The sequence below is a fragment of the Sceloporus occidentalis genome, unplaced genomic scaffold, assembly GCF_023333645.1.
Source record: "Sceloporus occidentalis isolate IW3139 unplaced genomic scaffold, rSceOcc1.0.p SCAF_361, whole genome shotgun sequence".
In the NCBI taxonomy this organism is placed as follows: domain Eukaryota; kingdom Metazoa; phylum Chordata; class Lepidosauria; order Squamata; family Phrynosomatidae; genus Sceloporus; species Sceloporus occidentalis.
Genome location: NW_028317341.1, coordinates 497318 through 510275, shown reverse-complemented (window position 1 = coordinate 510275; position 12958 = coordinate 497318). Strand labels below are relative to the sequence as shown.

The following is a 12958-nucleotide window of genomic DNA, read 5'->3' as shown; positions in this document are numbered from 1 at the left end:
GAATACGAAGGTTTTTTCCCAATGAAGATGAACACGAAGAGTTGGCCGGCGCCCAGGTCTAATTCACATCATATATAAGAGACAGGGAAAGAGTGACAGAAAACGCTTTACAAAGAGATACTAAAGGAAATCATACGTTTTGTGGTTTGGGGTTACTACTGCTTCCTGGTAGGGGGGCTTTGAGGGAGTATCTAAGATTTAATTAGAGTTGAGAATGTTCTCATCCCCCCAAAAATACTCACCTTGCAGCTGAGCCGTGGATACGAAACGCACCGTCCGACCAGCTGAGAAGGGCTTGTGTCCACCTTGAAAACGCAGATGGTATTCAGACTCTACTTGTTCTGCTTCATCCGCTGCTTACGACAGTCCTAGAAAAACACAGCACTGTAAGCAAGTGGTATCCGTTATTAAGAACAAGTTGTGCCAATTGACCTTTGTTGGTCAAGGTGTCCCCTGAGATGCACCCAATGATCCCGTCAAACACCTTTAAGTATTTATGTCCAGCTAGCAGTCATCCAGGTTCTATTACATCCCCCCACCAACATTAAATTCGTTGGTGTCTAACCACAGCCTAATCTTGCTTAACAGAACGTGGCCAAGTGTAACAACGACAACGTCTTAGAACATTCTCCCAGATGAAGTTCTCAGACTATTTTCATTATGTGTGTGTTTTGTCTCCTAAGCCATGACTACAAAGCAAGCCAGATATCAAACTAAATCAGAGGATTTACAAGAGGTAGGACATGGCGCACAGTCCACAAATAACACACAGATTTCTTCATGGAATGGTTCCTGGATGGTTAATAATACAGCGCTGCACCCAGAGTCCTTACACGGGTCCCAGGCGCCCATATGCATTCAGCTTTATTATTATTATTGAGGAAAAAGAAGTGTCACGTCACAACCCGTGACCTCATGGTAAATAAGTCTGAGTATGTTTGTGTGTGTGCCTGAGTATGTTAGCGTGGTATGTTTGTTAGTGTGGGTGTCAGTATGTTACTATATGTGCCAAGTTGCTTTAGCGTGTGTAAACGTGTCTGGTTGTATGTCTGAGTGTGTCTGTGCGTCTGGGTATGTTAGTGGGAGTCGAGGTGTGTGTTAGTGTGTGTTGGTGTTGAGTGCCTGGTTGTGTCGGTGTGAGTGGATGTGTTATTGTGAGTCTCTGGATGAGTGCATTAGGATGAGTTTCCGTGTGCATAGGTTAGCATGAGTGTCTGGGTGTGCGTGCTAGCATGGGTGACATATAATGGATGTAGGCGTGTTTTCTTTGGGGGGGGGCAGCATTTCATTCTTAGACCCAGGCAGCACAAGGTCCTGGGCCGGCCCTGGCTGTTACCAGGCACCATTAAAGGTAAACATATTGAGAAAGCTGCACTTTAACCTAACTATGTAGTAAATGTTTGTTAGAAGTTCCATCGATCTGTAATCTAGACTGGACTCCTTTCGTTTCCTTCAGCGTCACTCCCCCTGTTGACAACACCATCCACTTTCAGAAGGTGCCATCCGGAGATATCCCTGCCTCAACTAACAAAGCAGATTGACAGGACACAGCATTGTCAACGCTCCCATAGATCTCCAGATTCGTTGTGTAAAGGGATTCCATTTAAAAATTCTACAACAGCTGGGATGATAAAAATCATAATATCGGCCAGACAGACACGGCTTTCTAGGATTACATTTACAAGCATTACTCACGCTCAGGTTTACACATCACACATGACGGTCAGCATTTTACATACGCTGCTCAGTAACATGCGGAATGACCCATGGTCATCCTAGTGTAAATATGCGGCATGCAGGGCACTAATGATTGTAAAACAGCCCTGTGTCGTGTATTTTGAAGAAGTGGCCCTAGACAAACCCCCCGACTCCTTATCATACTGTCTGTGGAAAACAATACCATGGCTCAGTCTTAACCACTAATAAATAATTATCCAGTAATAAAAGTCTATGTAGGAAGGGACTTCATTAGCATTACCATAAGGCATCAGCTCAGTGTGGCGTTTCAGCAGGGAAAGTCACATGACACACAATAATGGCGGCCTCCCTTATGCACATGAGTAAGAGAATGTTTGGCTCCTACTGCGGACAAACAAAGAAAGTGGGTTTTAATACACATATACTATTTATTTTAATCTGTAATTGCGGTAATTTGGTTTTATTTAGTGGCTAAAACTGTCAAATCTAATATCAGGGAAACGGTAGAAATTAACATTAAGGGGCCAAGTGATGTTTGTCAAGTTCATTCGTCCGTCCCCAGCTTTTGACCTCCTGCTCCTTCATATTGTCGCAGTCCTCCCTCCCAGCTCTGTTCCCACTACGATGACCGCCAACGTCTCTGACCTCTTACTCTCTACGTGCAGAAGAGAACTCAGATCACGGGAAACTGCCTAGAACCAAAATCAGGGTGAATGAGAGAGTGAGAGAGAGAGTGAGAGAGAGAGAGTGAGAGTGAGAGAGTGAGAGTGAGAGAGTGAGAGTGAGAGAGAGAGAGTGAGAGTGAGAGTGAGAGAGTGAGTGAGAGAGTGTGGGAGTGTGAGAGTGTGAGTGTGAGAGTGTGAGAGTGTGAGAGTGTGAGAGAGTGAGAGAGAGAGACAGAGAGAGAGAAGGAAAGGAGATTATTAACTAAGAGATGAGTTATGGTTTCGCGAGTATATCCAGCAAAAACTCTCCCTTTTGTGAACCGACCCCAGAGAGAGAGAGAAAGAAAAAAAGAAAAGAGCAAAGGAAAGAAGACAAGAGCTACGTGGACCCTCCACCCAGCATATGACTATTAATGCATACGATAGCTGAGTGGTCCCTTTAATTGTCTGCACGGTGGCTGTTATCACTATTTATGGTTCTATATAGCACCATCATATTCCGTAGAGCTGTACAATGGGATATAAATCTGTATTCTTCTTGCCATTCTAGCGAGGCTGCCTTGGATAAACGTAACGGGGCAGCAGGGAACGAACTCACTTAAGCCCTTGGGTGTTTGACTTTAAAATGTATCGCACACCATTATTCCACTTTGCTGCCAGGACGTTGTAAATAAATTAACCCCATTGGAGCCGTCCGGGGTGAAGGGGAGACATAGGGGGTTTCTGTGTTACGGTAACCCTGCAATGCGCGTTCCTCTCTGCCTTGCACAGGAGATCGATCTGTAGTCAATATTCAGGATGGGAGCTGATCCTTCCGATGGATCTTGGCGCGGTTATAAGTAATGATGGTAGGGAGAATCCGGGGGTTTATTCATCCTAGTTTCGAGATAACGAGAAATAGTTATAATGAAATCACTCACAATTAGCTGTTTAGGTCCCTTTAATAAACGTGCTGCTCCTCTTTTACCCGCTATCTATCCATCCATCCATCTATCTATCTATCCATCTATCCATCTATCTATCCATCCATCCATCTATCTATCTATCTATCTATCTATCTATCTATCTATCTATCTATCTATCTATCTATCCATCGTATTTCTACGTTCTATTTTATTTTAAAGCATTATAAACATTTGTATGGACACTGCTGGATCTACTACACCATGTTTCTAAAAATCAAAACATCCTCTCTAAACAATGTTTTTAGCACAAATTCTCTGGAAAAAAGCTTTTGATTCTCCTCCAGAACACATTGTCCGACAGAGACTACGATGCTTTCCAGAAGGAATCAAGCTGTATCGCTGAGTGGGAGGTGGGGGGGGTGAAAGCTAATAGTGGGAAGACATGGGGGGGGCACGGGGATACTGGGGAGGTAAGAGGGCACGGGGATACTGGGGGAGGTAAGAGGGCACGGGGATACTGGGGGAGGAAAGAGGGCACGGGGATACTGGGGGAGGAAAGAGGGCACGGGGATACTGGGGAGGTAAGAGGGCACGGGGATACTGGGGGAGGAAAGAGGGCACGGGGATAGTGGGGAGGTAAGAGGGCACAGGGATACTGGGGAGGTAAGAGGGCACGGGGATACTGGGGGAGGTAAGAGGGCACGGGGATACTGGGGAGGTAAGAGGGCACGGGGATAGTGGGGAGGTAAGAGGGCACAGGGATACTGGGGAGGTAAGAGGGCACAGGGATACTGGGGAGGTAAGAGGGCACGGGGATACTGGGGAACTGCATTAGATTGCAAGCGATCAAGACACTTCCAGCATAATATACCTCTGTTGTGTTTTTATGTCGAGTAAAACATTATCATTAATAAATAAATAAAATCACATCATGGTGAAATAAGTTCACGTTTAGACCATAGCTCCTCTAACTATTTGTTGCTGGATTTCCCATTCGATATGGGGTTTCCGCTAAACGTTGTAACTGGATATTTATGCTGCCTCTAATACAAGAAATGTTATTTATTGTTAAAAAAAAAAAAATAAAAAAAAAGAATTAATTTATTCTGGTCCGTATTACAAAATTTTAGGGCAAAACGAATCTAACATATTTCATCATGAAACAATGTAAAATAATTAAAACAGATTTTTTTATTATTATTTCTAATCATGGACTAAGCTTAGCACCTAAATTAAAAATCAGCAACAAAATCTATTACATAGTATCAATATACCGTACGTTTTTTATATTATGTTATATATTTGTATTATGTTATTAACATAGGAATCGAAGAAGAGGTTTCTTTACTATATTATTTCATTGGACGATATACGTTTCATTCGATCTGCCATCAAATTCCGTGTTTCTATATGTCTGCTAGAGACAGGTTGATGTCTCTTTAAGAGGAGGAGGAGACAAGCGGCCCCTAAATATCACTGCATTCTGAAACTATCCAGAGAAAATGAAGTGAAACCAAGAGCGATAAATCCAGGAATTGTGATCCAGACACAATAGAACTTGGTATACAGAAGCCGAGAGAAATTTGGATATATTATTTCTGTACAGGTAACAGCAGCGTGGTTATGTCTAGTATAGTAACTGTGACCTCTTCAGTAGAAGAAAGGCATGGATTCTGATGTCTGCGACCTGATGTCTGTGTATTAGGAGGGGCGAGAGGTCTGGGTCCTGATGTCTGTGTATTAGGAGGGGTGAGAGCTGTCCTGATGTCTGTGTATTAGAAGGGGTGAGAGCTGTCCTGATGTCTGTGTATTAGGAGGGGTGAGGGGTCTGTGTCCTGATGTCTGTGTATTAGTAGGGGTGAGGGGTCTGTGTCCTGATGTCTGTGTATTAGGAGGGGTGAGAGGTCTGTGTCCTGATGTCTGTGTATTAGGAGGGGCGAGAGGTCTGGGTCCTGATGTCTGTGTATTAGGAGAGGTGAGAGGTCTGTGTATTAGGAGGGGTGAGGGGTCTGTGCCCTGATGTCTGTGTATTAGGAGGGGTGAGAGGTCTGTGTCCTGATGTCTGTGTATTAGGAGGGGTGAGAGGTCTGTGTCCTGATGTCTGTGTATTAGGAGGGGTGAGAGGTCTGTGTATTAGGAGGGGTGAGGGGTCTGTGTATTAGGAGGGGTGAGGGGTCTGTGTATTAGGAGGGGTGAGGGGTCTGTGTATTAGGAGGGGTGAGGGGTCTGTGTATTAGGAGGGGTGAGGTGTCTCTTGTGTTACAGGTGCGTGTGGCCACGTGCTGTGTGATTGCCGGCAGTGTGCGGTTACACACCTGGGTACTTGTGACGTCATTACGTGACACTGTGTGGTTCCTTTGCAGTCTCGGTGCCAGCGTTCGGGGAGACGGAGCTGTCCCTGATGTCTCTGCAGGACAGTTGAGAGGTATGTGCTAAATGCAGACATTCTTATCCATTATCAGTCTGACCAAGAGGAGGGAGCGTGGCTGCGGCATTAACCCCCGCAGTGCCACGTTTACCAGCCGCACACCCAACTCCATCCAGCAAAACAATGATTCTGGGCATTATCCCGTAGTGTGTTTAATAATGCGATGTGCTATGGAAACATTGTATGTATATTATGTATATATTGTATGTATATATTGTATGTATATTATGTATATATTGTATGTATATATTGTATGTATATTATGTATATATTGTATGTATATTATGTATATATTGTATGTATATACATATATACATAATATACTATATATATACACATACAATATATACATAATATACATACAATATATTATTATACTATTATAATATTATACATTAATCGTTGGTGTCGGGTTAAGCCGCGCTTCATGCTTTGGGTTTGGAATTTGTTCCACTAGTCGGGGAAATGCTTCCAGCCATGCTCACAATGTTGGCTGGGCATTATGGGAGTAATAACTGGCAACTCGAATGCCAAGGGGTTTCCTAAAACCCCCTCTACCTGCCTCAGAGCTGCCTCATTTTCATTACAGAGCACCCTTCTTCCCGATATAAATCTGGTGGCAGAGAAGTTTGATTTTCTCGTATGTTTTAGTGGCTTTCAAATTCCTTGTAGCCACGCGAAGCTCCACATATGGAATTCATTCCATTCATATTAACCATTCACTTCTAAGCCCTCCTCCAACTTGCCCCTGATTGATTCCCTACAACCTTTCCCCCGCCTGTAGACACCTCTACGGTCTCAAATACAGTAACTGTTGGTATAGGGGAACCCCGCCGTGCCGCACACAAAGCTCGTATTAATAAAAAGAATACGGCTGGGATTAAAGCCGACACCTGTAGCTCGAAACTCAGGACAAGAACTGTCTCTCTCATCGGCACAACTTGGGGAGACACCTTTATGTGGCACCGGCCCGGCCCACGGCCATCGGCAGGAGCCCACAGCTTGCATGCAGGGCAGAACGTTACCGTGAAGTTAAACAAAAGGTAACCCTTCCGCTCTGGTACAACCACTACTCCCATCATGCTCACCCAGCAACAGCACACCTTAGGCGCTGGGCGTTATCAGGATTATTTCCGCGACTCTGTGCCATATCGGGGGTTATGTAATAGTAAGCGAGACAGTTTTATGTACAAATACAGTTTCTAGCCTTGGTAATAAACACATACCCCGCACACATTCTGAGCTCACAGGGGAGGAAAAAGGGACCGTGCCAAAAAGGGGGGGAAAAAAGTCATTCGTTCCTCTTGTATTTGAGATCAAACTGTTTGATTTCTGGTTAAATACATTTTATGCACCTTGTTGTTTTACTTTTAGATTCATTTTTGGGATTTTTAGACAAAGCCGGCATATATAGCATATATCATATTAAATGGTTCACTATATAGAATACTGCCCACCCCATGCATTACATCTCCGTATAACACATCCCCGTCCGGGAAATTTGCAGACCCAGTAAATCGCCTTTTTTATATTTAAAGTTCTATACGTAAAACTTCTCGTTTTCTATCACATTGCCATAAATGTTTCTGTAATTTGTCACCTTTTTAGCTTGCCAGGGACTTCCTTGTGCCTTCTGGGCTAATCCGGTATAATAATTATTCCATTCGCTGGCCTGAGGCTGCGGATTCCTTGTTAGTCCTCCCCGATTATTTCCGATAATGGAGAGGAATAAAGTCAACGTTTCTCATCTGCGTCTGTCCAAGATAATTGACCTGCTGGAGGAGACGGGTGGCCGTTAGGAATCATTGGAACCGCGCTAATCAATATATATTTATATCATTACTATGTTACATTCTGATGTTGTACAAAAAAAAAGAGCAGCTCTGATCAGATTTACTGGAAATGAAAATGCCTTTTTAATAACCCGCTGATAATTTATCTAAATGCACAATTTTAGCCCCAAATTAATTCAGTTTGCTAATGCGCCTCCTAGGGAATCTTTCAAATCGGTGCGATGGATTCTGGACACTAACAAATACATCCTTTTTTTTTTTTTAATCATTGAGCAGAATTTCTTCACATTTGCAGTTTACGGTATAAACCATCAGACTCTGACTTACGGAAGTCTGTAGCGGATGGGACCCCATTTGCATCGCCATAAAGCAGTCTCTCAAAATATCACCTGACTGACAACAATGGTGGTCTCCAGGTCTGCAGATATAAGAGTTTATTGGAACAAAGTTAGATGAAACCATGTTTTTGTCAATCTATTACTGTTTACAGTGCTGGGGGGTTATATTACTGTTTACAGTGCTGGGGGGTTATATTACTGTATACAGCGCTGGGGGTTATATTACTGTATACAGCACTGGGGGTTATATTACTGTATACAGCGCTGGGGGTTATTACTGTATACAGCGCTGGGGGTTATATTACTGTATACAGTGCTGGGGGTTATATTACTGTATACAGCGCTGGGGGTTATATTACTGTATACAGCTGGGGGGGTTATATTACTGTATACAGCGCTGGGGGTTATATTACTGTATACAGCGCTGGGGGTTATATTACTGTATACAGCGCTGGGGGTTATATTACTGTATACAGCGCTGGGGGTTATATTACTGTATACAGCACTGGGGGTTATATTACTGTATACAGCTGGGGGGTTATATTACTGTATACAGCTGGGGGGTTATATTACTGTATACAGCTGGGGGGTTATATTACTGTATACAGCGCTGGGGGTTATATTACTGTATGCAGCGCTGGGGGTTATATTACTGTATACAGCGCTGGGGGTTATATTACTGTATACAGCGCTGGGGGTTATATTACTGTATACAGCGCTGGGGTTATATTACTGTATACAGCGCTGGGGGTTATATTACTGTTTACAGTGCTGGGGGGTTATATTACTGTATACAGCGCTGGGGGTTATATTACTGTATACAGCACTGGGGGTTATATTACTGTATACAGCGCTGGGGGTTATTACTGTATACAGCGCTGGGGGTTATATTACTGTATACAGTGCTGGGGGTTATATTACTGTATACAGCTGGGGGGGTTATATTACTGTATACAGCTGGGGGGGTTATATTACTGTATACAGCGCTGGGGGTTATATTACTGTATACAGCGCTGGGGGTTATATTACTGTATACAGCGCTGGGGGTTATATTACTGTATACAGCGCTGGGGGTTATATTACTGTATACAGCACTGGGGGTTATATTACTGTATACAGCTGGGGGGTTATATTACTGTATACAGCTGGGGGGTTATATTACTGTATACAGCGCTGGGGGTTATATTACTGTATGCAGCGCTGGGGGTTATATTACTGTATACAGCGCTGGGGGTTATATTACTGTATACAGCGCTGGGGGTTATATTACTGTATACAGCGCTGGGGGTTATATTACTGTATACAGCGCTGGGGGGTTATATTACTGTATACAGCGCTGGGGGTTATATTACTGTATACAGCGCTGGGGGTTATATTACTGTATGCAGCGCTGGGGGTTATATTACTGTATACAGCGCTGGGGGTTATATTACTGTATACAGCGCTGGGGGGTTATTACTGTATACAGCGCTGGGGGGTTATTACTGTATACAGCGCTGGGGGGGTTATTACTGTATACAGCGCTGGGGGGGTTATTACTGTATACAGCGCTGGGGGGTTATATTACTGTATACAGCGCTGGGGGGTTATATTACTGTATACAGGGCTGGGGGTTATAGTACTGTATACAGGGCTGGGGGGTTATTACTGTATACAGCGCTGGGGGTTATATTACTGTATACAGCGCTGGTGGTTATATTACTGTATACAGCGCTGGGGGTTATATTACTGTATACAGCGCTGGGGGGTTATATTACTGTATACAGCGCTGGGGGGTTATATTACTGTATACAGCGCTGGGGGTTATATTACTGTATACAGTGCTGGGGTTATATTACTGTATACAGCGCTGGGGGTTATATTACTGTATACAGCGCTGGGGGGTTATATTACTGTATACAGCGCTGGGGGGTTATATTACTGTATACAGCGCGGGGGGTTATATTACTGTATACAGCACTGGGGGGTTATATTACTGTATACAGTGCTGGGGGGTTATATTACTGTATACAGCGCTGGGGGTTATATTACTGTATACAGCGCTGGGGGGTTATATTACTGTATACAGCGCTGGGGTTATATTACTGTATACAGCGCTGGGGGTTATATTACTGTATACAGCGCTGGGGGGTTATATTACTGTATACAGCGCTGGGGGGTTATATTACTGTATACAGCGCTGGGGGGTTATATTACTGTATACAGTGCTGGGGGTTATATTACTGTATACAGCGCGGGGGGTTATATTACTGTATACAGCACTGGGGGGTTATATTACTGTATACAGTGCTGGGGGGTTATATTACTGTATACAGTGCTGGGGGTTATATTACTGTATACAGCGCTCTATTGTGCTTTAACAAATCAGAGAGTGTGAATGAAGTTTTGGCGCAGAGCACTTTAAAAGGACTGCTCCATAAAAATATATCTGTATTTTCAGCTTCAGGATTTCGTCTGTCATTCAGTTTTCCTTTCTTTTCCGTGTCGGGAATTTCCATCTGCTATGGAAATTACATAATTACACAGAAAGTACACAGATGACCTAACAGGGGGGTGCATGTGTAAAAATAATACAATATCCTTGTGTACAATTGTACTTGAGATTAAAAGCTCCCAGAATGACATCATACATCACAATATATTCTCTGCGTCTGCACACGATACGTTCCGTCACATTATAACTCCTTTAAACTCCAACCTTCTTGTTTCTTCTTTACAGAGCGCACTACAGAGGAGAGATGGGGGAGTGGGGATTCCTGAGTTCGCTCTTGGACGCCGTCCAGGAGCACTCTCCGATGGTGGGCCGTTTCTGGCTGGTGGTGATGCTCATCTTCCGTATACTTATCTTGGCTACGGTTGGCAGTGACATGTTTGAGGATGAACAGGAGGAGTTTGTGTGTAACACTCTGCAGCCAGGTTGTCGCCAAGTGTGTTATGACCGAGCGTTTCCCATCTCCCATTACCGCTTTTGGGTTTTTCATATTGTGCTGTTGTCGGCCCCGGCAGTGCTCTTTGTCATCTACTCCATGCACCAGAGCGCCAAGATGTCAAGGGATGTGGAGGAGGAGGATGCGGCCCGCAGCGGGCAACAAGACACTTCCAGGCCTAAAACGAGGACAGAGCACCGGGGGCGCCACTTGCGCACTTTTTATATTGTCAATGTGGTGATGAGGATTTTGGCCGAGGTGGGCTTCCTTGTAGGACAGTGGTTTCTCTACGGTTTCAAGGTCGAGCCGCAGTACCTTTGCCAGCGACTGCCTTGTAAACACACCGTGGACTGCTTTGTGTCCAGGCCTACAGAAAAGACAATCTTCTTGCAGTTCTACTTTGTGGTGGGGGTAATTTCTGCACTCCTCAGCTTGGCCGAACTACTGCACATCTTGTTTAAGGGAAAGTGCAGGTCTGGGGGGATAGAGGGTCCGAGCTCTCCCCCGGCTTATGAGAGGGACAACTGGTCAAACAGGGAGCACGAGAGGACAAGCCACTTCCTGCTCCAAGGCAAGACCAACGATGACAGGAAGGCCAACGGCCCTGGTGGACACAGACTCTCCATATCATATCCTCAGGACACTACGTACAAACTGAAAGTGGCCCCTAGCTCTGCTCACAGCAGCAAATCTTCGCGCATGATGGTGAAAGCAGACTTAACCGTATAGGAAGACACAAAGCAGATAAAGTGGAAATGTATGGTTCTCCCTGCACGTTGACCCGGTGGTCAGAGAGAGATATGGGAAAGCTGGCACTACAATGGCCTTGCCAGAAGTGGCTTCCAGGAACTGGAAGTTTCCCTTGTAAAGGGGCATTTATTTATGAGCCTGGGGCAAAAATCTATACGGAGTCGTATAAAACCCGTCAGTGTAACCAGTGCCACAGTAACCGAATCTTTCACCGTTTTATTTAGCAACCAGTATCAATGATTTTCTACAAAATGCCACTTACTTCTAAAAGCAAACAGGGTGTAGACTTTTAAAAGTGCCCCGTGGGGGCAAAATGCCACAAAGCCTTATTATAAGGAATATGGTGCAGTAATAATGGCTGAACATAGCAGTCCAAAACATATCAGGCAAAAAATACAGTACGTGCTCGCTGTCCGACACTCACCCCAAAGGACGGCATAGAAAGCCGGTAAAAAAGAGACACAAAGGATGCCGTTATGGGGTATAAACGGTTTTGTTACACAACTCCCCATGGTGGTGATTTATGGAATTGCCAGTGGAGTCATTCGTGGAAGTTGCTAGAAATGTAAAGTTACAAAAGTCTCAAGAAGATCTCCCTTCTTGAGATGGAATATGGAATTGCTATCAAAACACAAAAAACTAATGGGATTGGTCCTAAATCTACAAACAGTAAGCATATTAAATCAGATTGTAAGCTCTTCAGGTCATCACAACACCGCCTTTGCGGTATCATGCCATACACACTACTCCAAATGTACAGGGTATACATACGTACTGTAATGTATAGACAAAGTAATGCACTGCATCGGGGGCAGCCTCCATCCACAGGATTCCCGACCAAAGGGCTGGCAAAGATAGAAACATGGAATCTGACGTCAGATAAGAATCATTCAGCCAACGCGGTCTGTGTTTTTTCCCAGTTCTACATCGCAACGTGCTGTCTGTTGGCTTCCCCTGCGCCACATGTATACTGTACAATTTTCGAAGAAATTTAAACTGTTTCTCTTAAAATATTTGTATGTTTTGTTTTAAAATGCGGTCCAAGGATTGATAAGAATGTGTGTCGCTTTTGTCTCCTGTTCGATCGGTGACTAGAATACAATCCGTAGCATGAGTGAGGAAAACTGACTGGCAATGCTAAACATGACGATGGGACATGGGTGTCCCTGTATAATCCCCACGCTGGCACATAAAGCCTGTGACCCCATCTGTTTTGAGTGCCCGCTGGCCTGTTGTCGAGGACCCAAGGGGAACGATAGACATGAAGTAGGCAAAGTGTATATTCGCAGCTGCGAATACCCAATTCCAGAATGTACAGGTATCTGAAATTGTGGCGTTTACATCCAAATACATCGACATAGAATCTGACCTCTGTTAAATGGAACTCAATTAATACACGTCCAGATTCTTGTGGTTCACTCTATTATACCTCCCAGGTCTCCCTGTTTAGGAGG

The 12958-nt window shown here is 44.3% G+C and overlaps 1 protein-coding gene across 1 annotated transcript; it reads left to right on the top strand.

Annotated features, from left to right (window-relative positions):
* The first annotated feature begins 10565 nt into the window (after window positions 1–10565).
* On the top strand, window positions 10566–11483 carry LOC149273665 (gap junction delta-3 protein-like). Its single transcript, XM_089506038.1, has one exon. The coding sequence runs from the start codon at window positions 10566–10568 to the stop codon at window positions 11481–11483; it is 918 nt and encodes a 305-aa protein (XP_089362164.1).
* The last annotated feature ends 1475 nt before the right edge of the window (window positions 11484–12958 follow it).